Raw genomic sequence first — 23,773 nt, forward strand, 5'->3', positions numbered from 1 at the left:
ACGATGAGCAGTAAATGTTGTAGTCACAGGTTGGAGGCGACTCATACGTTACCAGAGACACCACTGGTGAGTTCTCAGTAGGGGTAAGAAGATCACTCTTCGCCTTAAGGAAGAACAGCTTGAGTACCTTGAGGAGCACCGTCTCATGGATTGGATTAAGAAGCACTCTGAGTTCATCGGTTACTCAATCTCACCCTTGATTTGAGAGGACGAGCGCTGAGAAGGAAGGGGCCGTTTAGGACGTCGACGAAACGAAGGAAAAAGAAGGAAGATCTAAGGCGATAGGTTAATTCTTAAAAAATGTTGTCGAACTTCACTAATCATTTTCCGTGAACGGAACAGATGGCGCGGTTGATTGCCTGGTCGCACCGGCAATGACGGGAAACATCATCAAACTGAAGAAGCTATCGGAAGAAAACGGAGAGAAGTCCGGCAATGATGTACTTATTCGGATGGTCTCTAGGGAAGAGACTAAAATAAATTTCTTTGGCAATGATTAACAATGATAATGCAAGGCTTATTAATATAAAATTATGGTAAAAATAAATTATATAAAAACAAAATTACAGTTCATTGCTAGCTTTCAACCAATTTGTTGTACAACTATGTGGTTTCTCTTTCCTACGAATTACATGGTGAATCATGCGAAATACGACGATGAAGACGACGTATCAGCCAGAACCTGCATATATCAATTGAAGAAGAAAGTTGGAGAACCAGAACTAAGGAATAAATATTTTAGTGCAAGGTTTAGTTTGGCCAGCACACGCACCTCAAGTTGCTCTTCAGTAAATGAATCTTTCTGAAAATTCCATGTATCAGCATGTGTACGTCGAAACTCTGCAACTGCTTTTGTAACTGTAGATTTCACCGGCGATGGCTCTCCACTAAAACGAGCAAGTAAAGTAACGTGCTCGGGCAACCAACTGAGAAAACAATGGAAAATGGAAATGCTATGAGATAGACATTCAAACATTCATATCCCGAGATAATTAAGATGAAAGAAGTCATGGAATAAACGGGTGAGCAAATGGAGTGTTAACTTCCTCAACTACAACAGGCCACTGAATAAATTTGAGCTTGTCATACTTGAGAAGAAAGAAAGGGATCGGTGTTCTTAAATTCATTTGAGCTTGTCATACTTAACGCTGCTAAAACCCAAACTATAAGTGCAATTGTTTGAGTAACCGTGAATAAATTACAAGATCAGTTGCCTGTATTGGATATGACGTACCTGGGCATATCATACGGGGCTGACAACACGGAAGCTACCAAAGCAAGTACAGCACCGTGAATAGAAGCTATGGACTGGCTTGAGCTCAAAGTTCTGCATTCATACACAATGAAAGTATATGAGTTTAGGATTAAATTATTGAAATCATATAGGAGATGCTTAGTTGCGGCTGTAGACATAAATACACATAAAACTGCCTCATGTATGTATGACAGCATGCATTATGCACGTTTATGAATGAATACATGTAGTATTGTATACTAAAAATATGATGTTAACAATGGACTTCAAAAGAGCTTCTAACATGCTATTTGCACTTCAAAAGTAGCTTCTTAGACTCCTCATGTATAAGTGTCTGCAGGAATGTGGGAAGCTACTTTGGAGTGCAAACAACATTTCCTTGTCTAAATCATTTTCTACCCATAAAGACGTTGAGTTTCCATAAAAACAACAAAAACTTGATGCGAGACCAGCAAATTCTAAGAATGAACAAGTGAATGTGGAACATGGATAAACGATACAGATATATGAATCCTTTTAAAAAAAGAACATTGTATAACTAAAAACAAGTCTTTAAAAGCAAGGGGAATACCTCCGCTTTCTCTTCCTCTGAAGAATAGTAGCTTCTGTATAAGCTTTATCGCGAAAGTCTTTAGCAAGATCTTCATCCCCACCCTTCATTAGGCCAGCTAAAACTGCAGCAGCATGCTCTCTTACCTGAGACATAAATTATAAGTTAAAAATACAAAATCAACCCAATGTTGAAATAATCTAATACCTAAAAGAGTCGGAGACTCTCGAAAATCAGTGCATTAACGTTTAATGACCATCCTTAAGAAACACCTAAATTCAGTTTTCCTCTGCTTTCCAGGTCAGAAGCTTTAAAGTATGTGAGTGTATAGATCTACGTTCTATATATAAATAAAATTGTTCAAAAGAAAGGAAACATTAAGTCATCAAATAATGAAATATGTTTATTATCTTGAACTAGAAACTTGCCTCAACTTGGTTGTCTAAAAGTAGATTTTCAACAGTTCTCCAAATTTGCTGCTTCTCCGCATTTGAGAGAATGAAACTGTGCCTGTTGTTTGAGAAAATACAAATAATAATAAACTTTCTTAGTCTACATGCTAGAATCAACACCATATGTTATATCTTATCAAGAAAACTGGAAACTTCAAGGTACAAACAGAGAAAAGGATGGCTCAAAACCCTTTATCTTTTAGTAAACACTGACCAGAATACTTCTATAAAAGCCAATTATGAAAATCCGATGCTCTTTTATGGTGAACACACAAAATGTGTGAAAATCAAATAAGTATTTAGTTTGTCTTTGGGATTCCTAACCAAATCATATAGGCATAGGACAAAGGATACAGACTGAAACCAGAGGCTCGTAACAGAACAAAAAAGATGCAAAATATGTATCATACCTATACATAAAAGTTCGCAGATATGTAAGTGTTGCAGATCTAATTCGCCAGTTAGAGTCATTGGCAGAAGAAAGGATCACAGATACAGCCTCCTGGAGATGAGGTCCACAGAAAATTCTCCACTTCAGCAATTCAAAAGCTACTTTCGCTAAGGTTGACAGATCTTTACTTGACGTTTCCTTTGGGAAAAGAAAAACACCAAAATCATTACTCAGATACAAAGATAATTTCTAGCGCCATTACATTACAATAGAACCATCAGGTAGATTGTCACAAATTATAATATCAAACCCATCCAAGTAAAGAGAATCATAGTGGCTATCCAGGGATGTATTAACAGAGCCAGGGTACTGATATGACACGTAGAACCAACAATAGATCATGTTAGATGAGCTAATTAACGGATAGCTCCACTCAAAACCTCAATTTCTAAATTCCACATTAAAAAAATACTACAACTGGTTCTATGAAACTTAAAAGTGAACTTACGCTGCTAAGCAGCCAATCTCTTTAACTAAGATATTTTATTGTTGTCATTACCAATTTGCTTAAATTCAGAGAGCTGATTGTTTGTAATTGCAGGTTAATTTAAGGGCACAACATTAGGGCCAATTTTGAGGAAAACTTTATGTACTGGTGTTCTATGTAAACCACTGCCTTGTACTGGACACAGACATTTCCTCCTGTATTCTTTTTTTTTTTTTATAACAAAGTTCTTTCATCTTATCCCAAACCCCCGATTCTGATGGAAAAGATTCCATAATGCCACATGTAAATGATGATAAACTATCCCCTATTAGTCACTTAAAATTAAGCCAAGTACTCATGCACAAAGAAGAGTAAAATACAGTGAACTTCATAATGAGAATTGACCTCAAAAGCAAACCAGTAAACACCACCGAAAGCGACAACTTCAATTTCACATACCTGTAAGGATATTACAGGAGAAAGAAGTCCCACAATAACATCCAGAAGATATGAAATTCGCCCAGACTTCAAAGATGAGATGATAAAATGGAAAAGCTTCACAAAATATGAAAATGTACAAATCGATCAGTCCAAAACTTTATAAGAATAAAAAAAATACTACTAAGAAAATGTAAACAAATAGTACCGTCTCCATCCACTTGATATCATCCTGTGAATCACTATTGGAATTCCCATTCTCAGAACTAGTATTTGTTGCGGTCTCCAAACTGTCAGACTGGGAAGTATTCTGAATATTCATCAGCACTTCAGATGCTCTCTCTTTCAGAAACTGAACCCAATTTTTCCCATCAAATTTGTAGGCAACATCTCTTTTTTCCCCCTCATGTGAATGCTCATGATTAAATGACTCATAAAGCTGGATGTTAGAGCACAACACTGCAAGAGTAACACCTAAAGCTTCTCTTACCTGTCCCACAGAAAACATTCGTCAGAACTTATATTTAAAATGAATGACAAGGTTTGAAATCCCAATGAAAATGCATAACAGGGATAGAGGAAGAAAATAAAGGTTGCTTCTTTCTTTCAAATAATGATGCTAAATTACGAGATCAAAAACAAAAGAAATTAGGACAACAACGACACACACAAGAGATCATTTTGCAAAAGTTTCGGTCAATGAGTAACATGGTATTTAATAACCTCCTACAGCGATCAGTAATCCTCATCACAATGTCAGAATCTCTTCCACTCATGTATCTAATTGGACAAGACAAGAGTATGATTCATTTATAAACAGAAGTCACGTGATATTGCCATTCTAAAATGAATGATTGATTAAAAGTAAAAACTTGTTAATCAATCTTTCAAAGTATCACAATCCTCTGATTTTTTTTTATAATGAGAAAATATCTGATGATAACCTAGCCAATAATTTCTTATGAGAAAAGTACTGTTAAGTGCTCTGCTAAGATCTATTTTATCCTGCTGATTATTCTTGAACAAAATCAAATGGTAAAAGGCATGTACAGATACAGAGTGAAAAAGGCTTACCTGGGCAGATGAATGGCACATGCTACTAAGCAGCTCCTCCAGAAGTCTATAATGGAGCTGTACTTCAGTGAACGGCATTGTCTGTGGAGATAATTCTATAAGTGCAGCCGAAAGAAAAGCATAGCGCTTGGCAACTACAGTAGTGGTTACAGTTCCAGTTAAAGGTGTGGCCAAACAATCCAGTACTGGTTGCCTCAAAACAGGAACTCTCGTTCCATGCTTCCCTTTCCCAGTAACAGCGTAACGTATACAGGCTGCCCACTCAGGTATTGACTCTACTGATTGTGATACGATGATATTCTGCAACTGGGCCAAAATCCAAGTGTCCCATGCCACTAAAATACCGTCAACATCAGAATGTAATATTCCAGCCAATGCTTCAGCAGCAACACACTGCTTAGACCTCTCCTTGGCATTTACAAACTCCTCTAATGAGCTTTTCAGTGACAATAGAACAGGTATGCCACATTCCTGTATTAGCCGCTTGAAAATTCTCGCAAAGTTTGAGTAAAATGTGTCACTCCCTAATAAAGAGATCCAAGTAGGAGTGCGTGGCCATGAAGCGGTGAAATCAAAATAAAATCGGGTGATTGATTTGTCTGCTAGGCTCTGAAAAGATCCATGATTTCCTCTAGAAGATGCACTTTCAGCATCAGTAACAATATGAACATGAGAAAGACTGTTCAAGGTCTCATTGAAAAAACCATCTTCCTGAAATATTTGCGTTAATTCTCCTTCAAGGGATGACTTTTTACTTCCTTGCAAATTCCCAGAGGGAAGAGTCTGTTCCCCAGCAGACAGTTTATAAGGTGATTCTTTTAACAGTGTATTTAAAGCTGAAATTGCAAGTATCCTTGTCTGAGGAAGCTGACTTTTTAAATTCTTTAAGAAGTGACCTGGAAGGACAAAAATAAACAATTTCGAATTTCACTAAAAAGGAAACCTGACAAACAAGATTAGTGCAAAAAAGAAAAGGGTCGGCCCATGAGTCAACAAAATCATGAACCCACCTGCAGTTTCACTCAAAATTTTTGAGGAGGAAGTTGGATCATTCCTAGATGACATAGCCAACAAGAGTAGAACCCTATTAGCCATCAGATTGTACCTGAAAAAATATAAAGAAAAAGATTTTAACAATTAACTTTATGGATTTCAATGCCTACGCATTTAAAGCTTCTAGATATGTAGTTCGCTTCAAATAGAAATCTTCAGGAAACACCAACCAGTCAAGTATAGTTTCTCAGTTTTAGTGTTCAAGGGACGCACCAGAAAGTTCAAAGATTAAGGTGAAAGTCAAAAACGTTTTTCAAACCTAAAAGGTACAAAATATTTAGTTATTTACCTCCAATGCAAGCCAGTAGATTCAAAACTCATAGAAGTGATCTGAGAAACCAAATCTGCAAAATCTGGTGCTTCTGTATGATTGCCTGATGCCCTGAAAATGCTTCTAGATACTCCAGCAAAGTGGATGTTGTATTTGACAAAAAGCTGCTAGCAAAAAAATTATTTTGTTTATGACAAGCACAAAGATTATTTCAGACAACTTGAAAATCACATGACTTAGCTTTATCTCAACTTTTACCTCATTGATTGCTTTCTGGGTTTTCAGTGATTCATGATGAGAGCTTCAAGAGGGAGAAATAGCAGAAATAAGTCTATAACTTCAAGATTAGCAATGCCAAATCAAACTCACATCAGATATTGCTACATGTCTGAAAATTAGCATTACCTTGAAAGAATTCCAAGAATACAAGAAGAGAACGCCTTTGGGTCCTGGAATGACAAACATATCAGAAAATCTAATTTGCAAAATCAGTTGGAGCAATTTGTGTTGAATGACTACCATTGTCAAATGCTTGAGAACTGTCTGCGTGGCAAGGACTGCACATGAACCTAGCACCGCATATTCTGGTGACTTGGGATTCCGTAAATTCTCTGTTAGAGAAAGGACGCACTTTGAAATCATTGATGGCCATCTCTTTATCATCTTTAAAAGAGATTTTCCAGCAAGTCTTGGACACCATGTGAAAAATTTAAATAAGATATGGTGTCACAGAATTGTAACATTGGAAACCACTAAGAATCATTGAAAAAATATCAGTGCCATAAAGAATCAAGGAACAAGAGGTAATATTTACTAATTTGAATAAGTGGTAAAACTAAAACAAGATAACAATGAAGCAAAGGAAAAGGGAATACTTATCTCCACTTGCAAAGAAACCAAAGACAAAAGTTGACTAATTGGGAAAACAACGTTCTAGTAGAAGACATAGAAATATGGGAAACAAGATCTTCAGAAAAAGAAAAAAAAAATTATGGTAGTCTACCACCAAAACTTCTTAAAACATGGAGCACCAATCAAAGTGCCTCTTTCTCATTAGAGTGTTTTCTGACACATCATTCAGGTGCCGTGGGTTGTGCACAGCGTCAACATGTGATCACATCAATTTCATTCTATTTTTGGACTTGTTGCTTGTATAAGTATATGCTGATTCAATATCAGATACAGATGCAGACATAGTAGGCTCCATTTTGTTAAACTATATACGGATAACCTGATGTGCATTTTGAGTGAACAATATATTTGCTACGGCTTCATTATAAAGTAAGGTCAAGAAGATTAGAGACTCACAAACGAACAGTTGCATAGCTATGCAATGAGAGATTTAGAAGATTATCCACCAAAAGATTCACATGGTCTGGTGGACCGTAATTCCCATTAGTACGATATATGTGATAAGATGATTGTGATGATCTCCAAGTACTGTGCATGAATGCCTTGTCAATGAGTGCCCACCGCGGCCTGGCACAGAATAACATTATCAGGGTTCAAATTCTAAGATAGATATGATTATTCAATGTGACAAAAAGGAGATTCATTTTCTAACCTTCTCTTCCCCTTAGAATGAGCTGAAACTATAAAGTTTACTGAAGGTTCTACAATGGCAGCAGATTCTAGTTTCCATGCCTGCCTGTGATTTGACCACTCATCATATTCCGAACTTCCTGCATATAGGGTAAAGAAATTGATGATGAGAGAGCATAGGGGGTCAGGATGAGTAGTCTAGAGTCAATGTCCATTACCATAGTTTCCTAAAGCATCCATAATACGAATAATGAGTATCAACAGAATGCTATCATCTGATTTTTTCTCTAGTATGTATCTGCACAATGCACAAAGATAAAAAAGGATTCAGGTAAATCAATCTGCACAGAAGAAATGGCAAATATCCACAGGAACATTCCAATGTAGACATTACTTGCAGGCTGCATGTATAATGTCAGCAGCTTTTTCCCGCAATTTAGTGGTACCAACAGTTGAACCTGTTGCTCCAGCTATTAGAAAAGCAGCATGATTTGGATGTTCAACAGTCCCATTCCTTGAGGACGGGGCGAAGTCAGGCAAACAAGACAAAACACCTTGCAATGAAGAATCTATACGTAGAAGAGTCACTTTCAAGTGATCTTTCTCATCTCCTGGGTTGAAAATGGCATGTATATTAGACAATATAACTTCACTTCCACACATATGAAAAGGCACTCACATACAAGTATATGCGCATGTCATACATGGTTGCATATCAGTTTGAATACTACATTATTTAATACACTGGATCTCGCTCCTGATAACAATATCTCCCTTCACCACTATATCTCCCCAGGGAATAATACCATAAAAACAAATTACCTGGATCAGAGTGGAGTTTAGTTTCACATATTCTCGAAAGATCATCCAAAGCCATCCGAAAATGAAAGTCCAAAAGTTCATTTGCAAATTCAACTTCTTCGACACTTGGGATATGCCACTTGGGGGCCGCCAATGGTTTATCATTCAAGTAATCTTTGGTGCTGATCCATTCCTCTAATGCAGCAGCATTTGGATGATGCAAAACACACCTAGAAAAAAAGAAAAAAAAATTATTTTGTTCCTTTGGCAGACAGATTTAAAATGTATATTGTATATTCACAGACAAATATGTAGCTAGTAAGAAAAGTTAATATACTTGTACTGATCAATAGGATAATAAAGAACCAGGCTTCCAAGGAGAGATCGAAGAAGATGATCACCAGCTCCATTGACCTGTCAAAAAAATCATTCAGATCATTAAACAGTGTCAGAGAGCATCACATTTTGAGACAAATGTAAAGGAAGAAACTGCTGATCATGAAGGAACAATAGCCATCATAGTTACAAGACCTTCCAAGATGGGGACTCAAAAGCAGAAAGTATAGCCTCTTTGAAGTGATCCTTGTAGCGCAGAAGTGCAGGACCTCCATAACTTATGGCAATTGATACCACTTTTAATTGATAGTCAATTGCTGTTTCAAGAGCTGGAGAAATTGTTGGCTTAACCTGGAATGAAAATAATTTAAGTTCATAATAAAACCCTAGACACATATAGCTTTAAACCATTCACAACAAAAAGTACCTTAGTTGACACTGAAGTGTCACATATTCCTCTACCTCCAAATCCTGTAGCTGGTGTTCCTTCCAAAGAAGAAATAACAGACAATAAAACTGGCTTGACAAGTTGAGTAACCGCTTCTTCTGGGTTGGAATGAACGCATGCACAACAAAGCAGTCCAACCTCTGAAATTGCCCCAGGAAGAATATTTGTCTTCACAAACTTGGAGATCTTCTTCAAAGCCTGCCAGTGATTTGAGGAAGAGTTTACAATTATGTCGTGATGAAATGTTTAACCATTAAAACACATTGATTATTATGTCAAAACTACAAACCTGATTATAGAGAGGTTGTGAAAGTCTCCCGAGCAAGATTTCAAGCATGCAATAGTAGTAAGGACCATCCTCAACTAGAAAAGTTCCTGACACTGCTGATGAATGTAGGCCTTCATTCCTGCAGCAGCAGTAACCAATTACTGATTATAAATAAGTAATAAACTATACAAGTGAAGCAACAGAGAACTGAATGTCATTACTTACGTAACACTGCTTGGTTCCAGGTGTAAGAGTAAGGAAAATAGACGACACAAGAACTCGTCTAACCATTCAGAAAACCTAATCATTGGCATGACTGATAGCTCATCAATATTATCATCCAATGAAGACATCTGCGAACATAAGTGAATTAGTAAGATTGTATAAGCACAACCTACAGGCATATTGTCAATGTTAGTTAAGGGTTGTGTGCTTACATTGGAAAATATAGAGCCAATTAATTGCATTGTTGCTAAGGTTTTAGGAGGATCATTGGCATCCATACCAAGTAATGCGTTGGATAGTGAAACCATCAAAAGCTCTATGAACTCATCACCATTACCAGGATCAACTGATTTTGATAGGGATGTGAGGAACAATGAACGCCCAACAAATGCTACCGATGTCACTGCAATCTGCAACTGGTGGGTGGCAGTCATCTGACTAGACAAAAAAGTTGGTAAAGGAGAAGTTATTTCAATGAAAGAACACCACTTACAGGAGCACACATTTCCTATTATCCTATAAAGTGCATGCACTAATAGAAAATAACACTAAGTTTTATAAGGCTGTATGTTGAGTAGAAGCCTTCATAAAGGACAATCAAAAAAACATTTTCTAGAAATAGTTTGCCTAACATTCACCAACAACAACAACAAAGCCTTTTCCCACTAAGTGGGGTCGGCTATTTTGCCTAACATTCACCAGGCAGAAGAAAATAAATTCCAAAGAAAATTCTTTCCAATAAACTTTTCCAGCAGAAATATTCCCTAAAATTCTATTCTCCATCTGAAGTCTGAACCAACAGAACCTACGGTAAGCCACATATAGTCTGTATTCAGTAGTTCTAGAAAAAAGATCAAAAAAATCAATATGACTGACCGTCTCCAAGGCCATTTGGAAGCGAGATGCGACAAAAGGAAGGACGAGAGTAGGCTCCACATAAGACAAAATTGAAGTTGCAGCAGCAACTGTTTCAGAAAGATGTTCATTCTTGCTATATTGACCACGATCAATTAACTTGAGCACCACCTTGACAAAGAACGTCCTTTCTGATCTTCCTAGGTACTGTTCATCCTGTCTATCTTTATCAATGTTCCTGTAATAAGAGTAATTTAGTGGAAAGAGGACAAAATAGGCCAAAGCATATAAAGAAAATATCCATATCATGTAGACAGAGTCTTACAGTTGTTCACGCTGTAAGCGTTTCTGGAATGTAATTACCAAATAGAGCAAAAAACGTTCTAATGCATAAGTCCAGCGACCACCATTAGAAGGATGGTAATACCTACAAAAATGAACACCGGTAAAAACTCAATAATAGATCCTCAGAACAAGCAACATGCTATTAAACAATATAACAGAGAAAAAGAGAATTAAAATTGAGTATTTGAGTATACAAACTGTTCTAAGAGATTGACCAATTTTTCAAAATGCTGCTGTGCTGAGCTACCAGGCCTTAGCAAATTGACCTGCAATTCCAGTCATAATATATCTCATTCTACTATCAAGGAAGCTTATATAGGGACAAATTCATTTAATGCAAAATGTTGTGTGTGGCATATAAACTCACAATGGACTTTGCGATGGCCTTTGCTGGGGTAACTGTCTTATTGGAGAACAAGAATCTTGTGTTTCTTGGAACATCCACAGAGAATGGATATGATCCACCTCCATTTGCCACAGGAACCTTAAAATAAAAGATAAAACATTTAAACTTATAATTTATTTAATACACTTTTTAACAAGTTTATTATCTTTACAAGCCAAGTCACAGTATAATTATCAATAATAGTACAGCAGAGATCAGTCCAGATTTGATTGTACTTCGATTACGACAAGCTTTGGAAACTAGTAAATTATGTTCAGCGGCATGATCAAACATCAAGGAAAATGCAAGTAACCTAACTCAATACAAATTCAAGCTTCCTTGAAGGGCTTATTCACTCACCTCAAACATATTTAAGTATCTGGTGAAAAGTGTGGGCAAGTAACACTCCCAATCAATCAACTTGTAGTTCTTTACAACACGAGCTATAACAGCTGCCCATTGACTGTTCCAAAATTGGCAATTCGGTATCGAGTCCCAGAGGCGGAAAAACTCTTTAATCCAATCGCTGCAATACCAAGAATACAAGGTGACTTGCCACAACAAATCATGTTGAAAACCATAAAGAACAAGAATATGAGATATATGTGCTCCTTACTGCGAGAAGAAGTCCTGGTTGTCCAAGTTTGTAGGAAGAAACAGTCTAACAAACCCGGATCCCTCAAAGGATGAATTATGCCAGGGATTTTCCAATAAAGATCTGCACAATTTGTTTCAGTAAACAAATAGAAACAACAATGAGGGAGTGAGTGGAACAATTAAGAGTTCAACTGTAATCACCTATCTTGTAGTTCTATTAAACGTGAATGTGCATGTGTGTGTATCTATCTATGTAAATGAAAACATACAAAAATTTAAAAAAAAAAAAAAAAACTGAAAAAAAAAATGATGCAAAAGTGACTTGGACCATGTGGAACAGTATTTTAATCCTTTTGACCTGATGAAATATCAATAGTGTGTCAAACATCCTAGAGATGGATGGAGGCTAAAACCCAGAAATGGCATCATGCATCCCAGTCCAACTAACAAATTCAAGGGAAAAGGGCCTCAAAGTACTTACCTAAACTCGGACCATATCTCAAAGGCAGAACCTGGTGGGAAGAACTTCCGGCAGGACCGAACTAGAGAAGTAGTAGCCTCAAAATGCCGTTGTCTCAATCTCCAGCCTTCTGGACCTGTATTCCTGTAACAGGTATCAATATATGAAGTTCTTCAAAAGCTGTCTATACGTAAAATGCTATACCAATTTAATTGAGGAGTTGGTTGCATCACATAAAGGTAGTAATCAAGTCAAATATTTCAAAAGAAACAATAACAAGAACTATACAGCATTATTAAAGCCAGATGTCAGGTTATACACTGCATACAATTAAGCACTTGAAGTTTGATTGGTTATCATCTTCCTTCATCCTTCCTTGAAGCCATTGGCTTCAGTATTTAAGAACACCTTTTTTTTTCAAAACCACAGTTTGACTGCATTCACAATGAATCATGAACGTATGTACATAAATTTGTCCTGTTTAGAAAATAGATGGTCTTATCTTAATATTTTCTACTGGCATCTATAATAAAATCCTTATGAATTAAGAACAAGCAATAAATTAATAAAACTATGTATGAAAAAGGCAGTATATTTGAAGGTGAATGTATAAGCTCACCTAGTGAAATGTGTATGGATCAATGTATCGTACAAAGGCCGCCATTTTAATTTCAAAGACAACTTCTTTCGATGCTTATTGAGTAGTTTGACTAGGATATTTCCCCATCTAACCTAATCAATACAAATCGAACCCATATTTAAGAATAATGACGACAAGCATGTTAATGAATAATGAATTTAAGTAAAAATCAGCTATACAAAGTATTACCTGGGCATAAAGCTTATTTTGCGATACATAAAACAATTCCAATCCAAATTCAACAAGGGCAGTTACATCTTCCAAGGATACTTCACTTTTCGCCTTGACGAAACTGCATAACAAATTATACATCCAACTTGGCAACTTCAATATGATTTTACAGTAACACTAACACATTCATTGCTTACAAAGCTCGAGTATATTATTGAAATGATGAACAAAAGTAATTCGGATTTTCAAATTTAACAAAAAACGAATTTAAAACAAACCCAACAGCAAAACAATAAAATAGTTCAGAAAAACCATAAATTTAACGAAAATATACAGAAAGAGAGTAAATTGAGTGAACTCACAGGTCGATAACAGAAACCCATTTGAGAGTAGCATAGACGGATTCAGGGTCGTCGGGTTTGTACGAGTTCTTGACGGAGGAGACGACCCAGGAGAAGGACTCCTTCTCTTTCTTCGACTCCTCGGCCACCGGTGGCGGCAGCCATGCATTGTAGAGATGCATACTTTGGCAGGATTTGCTCTGCGATTGGTGATCCGAATGAGAAAGGGAAATGAATTTGGGAGAGCAAAAGCTGCTAGAGCGTGTAGGGATTTATAGTGAGAGCATTTGAAGACTTTGGGTTTTCAGCCTTTCTTTCTGAACAAGAAAGTTGGGTGAGGGAGACGGATTGGGATTTTCTTTCTGCCCTGTGGGAAGACTGGCTACCGGGAGGGGTGTTTTTGTTCACTTAACTTTGTGCTTGGTAATTAATGTTCGTCTTTTGCCGTCAGAATGAATAAATCAAATAAAAACAACAGTTTGAAAAATACGCTAAAATACTTTGTCCGACAAACACATAAATATTTTAATTTAACTTTTGAAAAGAGATTTGAGTGTTCTAAAAAGGGAACCTAAATCTTATATGGAATATTACAATGAAATGTTTTCCATTCAAAGTAATTAAATTACTTAATATTCCAACTATAAATACAATATAGAACTAGCATATGGGCACACACAAAGTGTGTGAGAAATTTTTTCTATTTTTGTTTTTTGAAATAGAAGGAGAGAGGAAGAGAGTTATAGAGAATGTGGGAGTGAGAAATATTTTTTTTTAATTAAAGATGTGTTAGGATTACATGTAAGTGAGGCTTAGAAAAAAAAACAGCAAAATTTGGTTGTGTGAAATTACATTTCTGCCCCATATTTCTTATTCATGTGTTGTTTTAATTGGAAAATTAAACTGGCAATTTCATAATATTTTGATTAACAATGAGTGTTTTATTAATTAGTATAGATATTATTTTTTTTGGAATAATTTTTATTGTGCTATTATATTACTCAATTTTCCAACAGAATATTGACTTTGACTATGAGACACTATGACCCTTTTTTTTTTTTTTTTTTTTTATTTTGTCAAAAAATTGAGGAAAAGAGATTTACTTTATTACAGGATCATACCATACCACATCTCTTTGAAAACTTTCAAGAAGATCTTAACTCATTTTTTAGTTTTTACAGATCACTCAAGGGATTGTTAATGGCAGAATTCGAATTTATATTTTGGTCTAGTGAAAAGAACGATCCAATCGATCCTTCCAAACTTAACCAACTCTCGATGGTTATATCAAACAATTAATTTCAATCCAAACAATTAGGGCTTAGGGATTTTGTATAGTTTAAAAGAAGTGATATTGATAGTACAAAAGTCATCTCACGTGCTTTTCCCCACAAGTTTCTATCTTTTTTATTTTTGATGCAATTTTTTTGGAATACTTATACGTCTCGACAATTGGGTTGTACCGTGGTAATATGTATTCTTATTGTATAAATTGTTGTTGAATGAGGGTAATTTGATTCATTTTTAGACGAATTTTAGAAAAAGATAATGAAATTGACACTTAAATCAACTAGAACTAGAGTCTTTGCAGATAACGTCCTGAATAAGGTGCGACAATCTCATTCCACGCTAATACGCTTCTTACAATATTGACCGACTACATTACAAGACAAAACAAAGAAAAGAGTATTTCAGTGGCCAAATTGCGTGCCACGATCAAGGCAATAAGGTCTTGTAATGCAATTTTGCATGTACCCTCCCTCCACTTATTTAAAAGTTAAATATGTACAGTTTTTTTAGATATTAATTTCTCAAAATGGTTCATTCGTATAACTTGGAAAAGAATCCTCGCCGGATCTTTTTCTTGGGGATCCTAGGAATTTTGTGATCATGACCGTTCATCGTACATCGTTCGGTCAGTTTTCATTAGGTACTATTTATATTTATTTTAAATTTTAAATTTTGAAATGATTTCTGACCGCACAATGTACGATGAAAAATCACGATCAAGAGATCCCTATAAAAAGGATCCAACGAGGATCCTTTTCCATATAACTTAGGGGGCATATTTGCTAACATTGGAGTACGGAAAAGCAACTTGGCACAAATCTTAAGATTAGACCCAAAACTGATTGCAGTGGCGTTCTAGAATTTATATAGCTGACTTCATTTAATAGGATAAGACTTTTTTTTGTTGTTGTTGGAGTATGGAAAAGTGACTTGATAAATGGGATTTTGATCCAATGGAGCCAATTGGATTTATCATAGGGAGATTCAATGGACATCCTAGCTTGATGTTTTGGTCACACCAATCACAATTTGTGTTGTTGAAAACTTGCAATTTTGTTTATGCAATTGTTATTACAAGCGATATTGAAGAAGGGCGGATTCAAACGAGAAATTTCGGAAACAAAAGGCGATCACTCTTAACCAATTGAGACACAATCACTTCACTTGTTTTAGGCAATTAACTTAACACAATTAATAACAAATTTTACTCCACCCTAATCTCGTGTCGTTTGTTGGCCACGAAAACAGACAAGCGACATAGTAGGAACCAATGTTTCGCTATAGAGAATTAGTCTAAGGTTGTATGACATTCGAGCTATTGAGCTTCATTATGTTACGAGTCGGTTTTTAGGGGCAAGTTCCGACCATGGGCTCGATTAAGATGATCGATAATTGGTGTAGTCATATTATAAAGTCACTAAATATTGGTACATAAATGCGAGGCTTTTTCTAGTGCAAATTTAAGTTATACATTTGAATAAGAGTCGTTAGATCAAGTTTTATGAGTCCAAAAATCCAGTTTGGGTGTGCACATAAATTCGTACCGATCATATGGGCTTCAAATATTGACCCAAACTACTATCTAAGCCCATCGGAGACTGAGAAAATGCGACTTTTGGAGAGAATAAAATAAACGGCCGGAAAATCGGACCGTTTGGAGAAAAAGTAACCGTTGCCGGCGAACCCTCATCACTCTCAGGCTCTTCCCAACAAATTTAAATACCTCGGAATCCTTCATCTTCCTCCACCCAAAAGCAATCGATACTAATCATATCTCTCGCTTGCTCTCTCTCTCACTGCAAATTCTCAAGCTTTCTCTCTCTAAATTTCAATTACTTTGTTGAACTCCCACTTTCTGCACATTTTGTTCATCTACAATTCCATTTTTTTATCTTTCAAGCTTTGATTTATTCAAGCATTTCTTTGCCAATGGCCGAAATGAAAGATGCCCACATTGTTGAAATCCCTGTAGACGAAGAGCACCAGCAGAAGCTCTCGTCCGCCATGACCATCATTTCCGCAATCCAACACCACCCACTGATGGAAATCTCCGAATCCCCCGGCCATCTCTTGCTTCTCAAGCTCTGGCGAAGGGAAGAAGACATTTTCGCCAGGCGCATTGCGCGAAAGGAGTCCAGAATGGACTCCATCCGCCGAGAAATCTTTCAGCTCTGCTGCTTTTTATTGATCTTTCATGGGTTCTTCACCACCATCCTGTTCACGTCTTCGTTTTACAAATCGGAAGACCACCATGTCTGTAAAAAATGGTGGATACCGAGCGTTTTGTCCCTCTCGACCTCTTTTGTGTTTGTGTTTTTGGTGCAGGTGAATCTTTGGAGGTACTGGAAGGTGTGGAACCAGTTGCTGAGGGACAAGAGCGTGAACCGAGAACTCACTAGGTGTATTCAAGAGCTGAGGATGAAGGGGGCGAGCTTCGATTTGTCGAAGGAGCCGCAAAGCCGGAAGAGGATGAAGAGCTCGAGCGTTGAGAACAAATGGAACCCATTGACTTGGTGCTCTCAGTATCTGATTACCATCTGCCTTGTTTGCTTTGCAGGTTTGGTGTTTCCGGTTTCGAAATTCATGCTCTGCGGATTATGAAGATGCTTGGAAAAGTAAGCTGAAGCTGTGAATGGTAGCATTCAAGATTGCTCAAACCAGCCAACCAGCAGAGCTGAACACAGCTGACTTCAGCCGGGTTCTCCATCAATCTCCGGGCCAAAGATTGCTCAACTCTTTCCGTCAAGCAGTCACCGGTGATCTGATCAGAGTCTTCATTCAATGCCAGTCACGGTGATCTGATCGAAGTCTACATCCAATGCTTGGGAAGCCTGCAGAAAACGATCCTTCAAACCAGCCCACCAGCGGAGCCGAACACAATTGACTTCAGCCAGGTTCTTCCATCAATCTCCTGGCCATTGCTCAACTATTTCCGTCAACCAGTCACCGGTGATCTGATCGGAGTCTTCATTCAACGGTGATCTGATTGAAGTCTTCATTCAACTTTTAAGAAGCTTGCTAGTATCAGATAATCTATCATGGTAATCCAAATGTTTTGCTGCTGCAGAATCATCCTTTTCTTCGATGTCCAAAAGGTGAAGGGGGGATGAAGCCTCTTTGGTCCGCTTACTAGCCAGACACATTCGAACAACCAAATTATACTCTCTTTTCAGGTTCTGATCATTCAAGATGAAGAGCGGAAACAGACATTTTATCTGGGCACACTACCTTTGAAGCCTGCATTCACTCAAACAACGAAATTACATCAGTAGGTTTTGCAAAATCTAATACTTCCAGCCAGATCAAGGGCACACTGCTAAAGCTCTCCTCTCTTTGTACATGTGATTATATATCATAATTCATCCAATGAAATTGTTCTTGTTTATATACAGAAATACAATTGTGTCATACAGTCATACTACAAACACCTTTTATCGAAAATAAAATTATCAATATTCTCAATAGAAATCAATATCAAGCAATACTTGTTTTCAACAATATGAAGGTTTCAAATAAATAGTACAAGCCAAACAGAAAAATGGGGCAAAAACTTGCTCAGCCTCGTGTTGAGAATAAATAGGGGATGTGATATCCACACACCCTTTTTACTTCTCTCACACCCTTTTAATTTTCGGCCGTCGGTTCGGATGAATTGAAAAATATCAAAAGGACAAAAATTAACAATAATAAATGATTACTGCTTAACAATACAAAAATAAAAGTATTTTCTTCTTTTGTTCGTTTATTAATTTTCTGTCCATTTAAAATGTGATGTGTGAGTGAGATGTTTTATATTCGATTCTCGTCAAATGCAAGTTTAGAACCACAACAGTCGCGTCACATGCACAACCGCTCCAATTACAAGCCAAAGGAGAAGCGCATAACTTAGGTTGCACTTTTGAAGCCAAATATCCTAAAAACACCTGCAACAAATTAAGGTAACCAAACACACATCAGTTAAATTTGTCTTGTGCATATGAATGAGCTTAGTGGAAGAAGAAACGGCAATACCTTCATCAGTTTGATATTTGTTCTTGTCATCTCCGGCATATGCAAGTAGATTGGATTTGGGATTCCACTCAACGTTGTTCATGGCTGCCCTACATGGAATCTGATGTACTGTCCTCCCGGTTTGAACATTTGACTGTTTTAGACAGCAGCAATATCATCATTATTACTATTTTTTAACAAAGTCACCGTACAGGTGATGAACAGGCGGGAGCCCTTGTAACCAGACATCCTCCCATAGGGAGAATATACTTGAAAAGATAAAAGCTAGGAGTGGTAAGCCACATGAAGCACTTACTATGTCAATGAATAAGTCTTCACTGGCAGACGTAAGATACTCTCCAGTGTGGTTGAAGCTTATTGTCCCTCACAGGTGATCTGAAAAGGTACAAAAAGAGGTCATTCAAGTTTTACGGTTTCAGGATGCTGATGATAAAAGTCTACCCAACAAACTAGTTATTCAATAACTGCAGAATTTAAAGTAATAAAAGGAATAATTAATTTAGAGGCAATACAGGGTAGAACTTACTCAAGTTTTGGAAATGTTTTCACACAGAGCATCTCTGAGATATCCCACAGGCTGACCACGGAATCAACACTCCCAACAGCAAAATATCTGTCATGGTACAAGAGCATTAAAAAGAGTACAAGGCAGCAGTACAAGCAGGTCTTCATGTGATATCGCCAAGAGCATATTTTGGATCGATGATGGTGGAGTTTGATAGGCAGTACAAACTAATGTAGCAAATTAACAGGCCAGATGACATCAAAAAACATTTTTTTTCTTGCTTGAACAAAATAAAAAATAATAGATCTTTGTAGCAAACCTTCCAATTAGGTCAATAGCAATGCAATAACAGGCAGCTGTATGAGCCATGAGAGTGTCGACTGGTTTAAGAGATGGGTATGCTAGTACTTCAACCTTACCCGAACAAAAGAATATATATTTAAATATCCAATCCGAATTTCAACATATAGAAAGAAAAGAGATTACTAGCAGAAAGTTATTCTCACCGTTTCCAATCGTCAAGAAGAAAATTTCACTTGTTGTGCTCCAAGCAATTTCATTAACCTGGAAAAGCAGAAGACTGCCCAATAAGTATTTGAGGTGCAGAGTCAGATGCTATAAACAGGATTTGAGGGTATCCCTTGTACTAAGATGAAGCAACAAGCGGAAGGATCGCACAAATGATCTACAGATAAGTTACACATGTTTCCACAACTATGAAGCAGTCATACTACTTACGTTAGTGGCTCGACTCACAAAAATCATTGAAAACATAATCAAGTGGATACAGAATAGTCGATTCAAAGCACTGATGTTTAATGAAAAAGGACGAATTAGTGTTGATTATTTCATAAATTTTACGCCTTCAACTCCAACACCAGCATGAAGATCATAATAAAATTGAATGACTTCTCAAGGTTAGGCATCAAAGTTTTTTCAAAAAGCCTCATGCTGATGAGATATTAATACAAGAAGGAATAAAAAAAACGTGTCCCTTTTGATAATTACCTCATAACTGAACTTTCGTTTGTGAATTGGCTTAAACTTCCGAACATCCAAAATTGTGAGTTCATCATCCTACATTTGAATGAGGGGCGAAAAAAACAGCATAAGAACAGCAAAACATAGGTATTAGCTACTGATACCACCACTCAGAATTCCACAAAATGAAGTTACTAAACCAGAAACTGCACAAACTCGTGGAATAGAGGTTCGGGACAAGTAAACATTACCCTATCATTACCAACGGCGATGTGCGTCCCATCAGGTTTATAGGTGATATTAGTGTTCTCCCCACTAAGTTCTGCTAGCTGTGCACATTTTCCACCTGAAGCACCCACATAGGGATAACATCAAATTCCCATCTTTGGACCTAAAAAAAAAAAAAAAAAAATCGAAACTTGAAATAGCAATGGCTTACTTCGAGCAGTGGCAATCAAATTCCCAAAGACGAACCGTCTTGTCCCCAGAGGCAGTGGCAATCAAATCAGCATGCTTGGGGTCCCAACACAGCTGATCCACACTATCTGTGTGCCCCTTCAATTCAATATCTTTAGCCTCACCCTGCAACATATATAAACAGATATATAAACATATATTAACATATATACAACTTAGAAAAAACAGTGAATTTATTGGAAATATGAATAAATTAACTGGAAAGAGCTAGCTTTACATGTCCATGGGGCTCAATGTGCAAAACCCTAGCAGTTTGATCAACAGAACCCGACGCAAGCTTCGTCCCCGTGCAGTTCCAAGCCACAGAATGCACCTTTTCCACAACGAAACGAACAAATTTAGCATATTGAAGACGGGGAGCAATAGATTATAGGGTTTTGTGTAGATTGCGATTGGATTATTTAGAGAGAGAGAGGACCTTCTTCTTGTGGCCCTGGTACTCTCTGCTACTGAGATTCTTAAAGTGTATAGTGGGTTCCTCCGTTTCTGTCATCGTTGGCGAGCTTCAAGGTCAAAATGCTTACTTAGTAGCGGGAAGAGAAATCAGTCCCTCCATAACCGAAGGGTGCTGTGTGTTTGGAACACAAAATGATACATCATATTTTATTTTATAAATAGTATAAAATTTTATTTTCAAATGTTTTTACATTTATATAATAACATTTAATGTAACATCTTACGTCTCGGTCATATTTTTCATAATTATACCGGTGTATCGTTGATTTGTCAAACAACTGTAAGGCTTGAATCTCTTTAAAAACAACTTAACTCGCCCCTCAGCCTATAAGTATCAATGTACTTCTTAGAAGTATATTATTTAAAAGATGTTTTGGATGCGGTTCTTAATTCTTATTATTCTTTGACTAAAATCTTAATGGTATTCAAAGTTTGATCAAAGTCCTTGACTCTGTACATCTCATCATATTACAGTTAATATTTATATTTTTATAGTTTTGACATTAATTGTTTGATATTTTATGAGATTTATAATTCTATAAATTTAAAATCCCTCATTATAATACTATTAGAAATGGTTACAATAAAAAAATTCAAACATTTTGATTGAATAAATGGATAAAAACTATGTAAAAATAAGAAATAATAAATGGCAAAAGAATCTATCCGTAGTGTTAAAAAAATTGGTACATTTCACATATAACAAAGTGATACATTAATAAAGAATAATGAGTACATTATAAATAAATTAGTGTACAGATAAAAGATTAAAAAATTATGAGTACAAATGAATTTAAAAAAATATAGGCGCTAAAAAAATTAATACATGGTACAAAATAAAACTAAAAATAAAATACTACAAATTAAAAAAAAATGTTGCAAATTAAAAGTGGGTACAAACTAAAAATATAAATATAAGTTTAGGCATAAAACATAAATATTCCATATGTAATTTCTCTATTATTGATTAAATATACAATGTCACGTGATGATATACACATGGGTACTAACACAAATAAAACTTTAAAAAATATGGTCACAAAAAGAAACTAATATATGGGTACAAATTAAAAATGAAAAAAAAAATGGTACAAATTAAAAATGACACACCTCGACCGAGATCAAGGCATGATGACCGTCACGTGAGAGTGACGTAGTCATGTGCACAGTGCGGAAGTAATAAAGAAAGGAAATATACAAATAATTAAAAACCGAATTACTAGAGTGCACTACTAAACAGGAAGTGATATGAGTTAGTTACAAAAGTAAACAGTCATAATCAGAGCATAATAAGTCTATGTGCAGTCCAGTAGGACAAGTACTAGTTGTATAGTACCAGGAATGTCCTACTATTATTTAGATGGGTCAGAATTGCCGACGTCCTCAAGCCACCAACAACAAGCTTACTTAAAACCTGGAGGGGCGCAAAATATAAAACGTGAGTGGGCAAAAACAAATGTTTTACAAAATCATTTCATTTATCAACATAACTAACCCCTCGTTGTAAAACATGTATAATCTTTCCCATAATCAAGATATAGGCATATATATATATATATATATATATATGTATAATCATATCAAGTCAATTCATGCTTCACATAATCATATTCATATGTATGTCATACCAAGATATAACAGAGTAAGCAATTCATGTAAGAATAATTTCATAGAAATATAACATGTTAGCCGGAACCTCTGTAGTAGTCTGTAAGGCTGAATTCATAGCTCAAAAGTCACTCTAGCCGGAGTCACTACAATGACCTATACGGCAACATATTGTACAAGAGTTGAAACCAAACAAAAAGGTCTATACGACAATAACGGTTGTAATATAATCATGCTCAATACTACTCTCACATAATAGCTGGGCGATAAATCCCTAGTCACCTACGAGTTGGAACCATAATAAAGGTCTGTACGACAAGACTGTGCACCTAAATTGGATCCAATATGAGCATATGGTGCGGGAGGTGACATAATAAACAGACATGTGTCATATCTATGGCTAAATCACAATCACCCTAAGTGTAGTTTTATGAGCTCAACATCATTCAATCACATATCACATCATCGATGATTCACATAACCAAACACAACTTACCTAAGCATCCACAACACCACATTTACATATATAAAGCATCACACACCAAATCATGAATGAATTATAAACTTATATGCATGGCATTTATGGCATACTATCATTTAAACACATATTTCTGGGAAAATATCAAGTATATAATATATACTAAAAACCAAAAGCCCACTCATTAGTATGTCGAAGGGTTGTAGCTCCCGAGTCGCCCTTGGATACGCTCGTCATCGGGATAAGTCTCACCTATATACGAATTAACTATAAAAACGTTATTTTAAAGCACTTAGGTAAAGCTAACTAATAACTTCTCATACAAAGCTCAATTTTGGTATTTGAATATACCAATGTGACCTACACAACCTCACGAACATTGTGATATTTTTAAAATAATTTTTCTGTGGCTCACGCGCCTGGGAGGGCACGGCCTCACTCGCATCATCTTTAACCTCCAAATGTTGGAACAGTGTCGCAGGCACCGGATTCTGGGCAGACCTGCAACTGCATTCTTTCACTCGTTTTTCATCATTTTCCACAAAATTTTCACCAAAATGTCATAAATCACGAGAGGAAGAA

At 36.4% G+C, this 23,773-nt stretch overlaps 2 protein-coding genes and 1 pseudogene across 3 annotated transcripts; 1 reads left to right on the top strand and 2 right to left on the bottom strand.

Annotated features, from left to right (window-relative positions):
- Window positions 1-500: 500 nt before the first annotated feature.
- LOC126615696 (proteasome activator subunit 4-like) lies at window positions 501-13,753 on the bottom strand. Its single transcript, XM_050283569.1, has 35 exons — window positions 13,407-13,753; window positions 13,063-13,165; window positions 12,853-12,965; window positions 12,255-12,377; window positions 11,793-11,894; window positions 11,537-11,702; window positions 11,159-11,275; window positions 10,990-11,057; window positions 10,772-10,873; window positions 10,468-10,684; window positions 9,804-10,025; window positions 9,592-9,719; window positions 9,388-9,505; window positions 9,078-9,296; window positions 8,846-9,001; window positions 8,652-8,728; window positions 8,336-8,544; window positions 7,908-8,124; window positions 7,732-7,811; window positions 7,536-7,653; window positions 7,280-7,450; window positions 6,491-6,659; window positions 6,377-6,420; window positions 6,230-6,272; window positions 5,990-6,135; window positions 5,658-5,752; window positions 4,648-5,543; window positions 3,782-4,063; window positions 3,595-3,690; window positions 2,668-2,846; window positions 2,234-2,315; window positions 1,827-1,951; window positions 1,235-1,327; window positions 773-926; window positions 501-682 (listed from the first exon to the last, which is right to left on the bottom strand). Exons 1-35 carry the CDS (start codon window positions 13,565-13,567, stop codon window positions 641-643), a joined length of 5,433 nt encoding a protein of 1,810 aa, XP_050139526.1. The 5' UTR covers window positions 13,568-13,753; the 3' UTR covers window positions 501-640.
- A 2,545-nt stretch (window positions 13,754-16,298) lies between these two features.
- LOC126615702 (uncharacterized) lies at window positions 16,299-18,075 on the top strand. Of its 2 annotated transcripts, none has more exons than XM_050283580.1 (2): window positions 16,299-17,652; window positions 17,743-18,075. In XM_050283580.1, exon 1 carries the CDS (start codon window positions 16,605-16,607, stop codon window positions 17,274-17,276), a length of 672 nt encoding a protein of 223 aa, XP_050139537.1. In that variant the 5' UTR covers window positions 16,299-16,604; the 3' UTR covers window positions 17,277-17,652; window positions 17,743-18,075. The 2 variants fall into 2 exon arrangements, with proteins under 2 accessions (XP_050139537.1, XP_050139538.1); XM_050283581.1 differs by having other exon boundaries at window positions 16,299-17,569.
- On the bottom strand, window positions 17,680-21,214 carry LOC126615705 (THO complex subunit 3-like; annotated as a pseudogene).
- Between the last annotated feature and the right edge of the window lie 2,559 nt (window positions 21,215-23,773).

Source organism: Malus sylvestris, chromosome 3, assembly GCF_916048215.2.
Source record: "Malus sylvestris chromosome 3, drMalSylv7.2, whole genome shotgun sequence".
NCBI classification, from domain to species: Eukaryota; Viridiplantae; Streptophyta; class Magnoliopsida; order Rosales; family Rosaceae; genus Malus; species Malus sylvestris.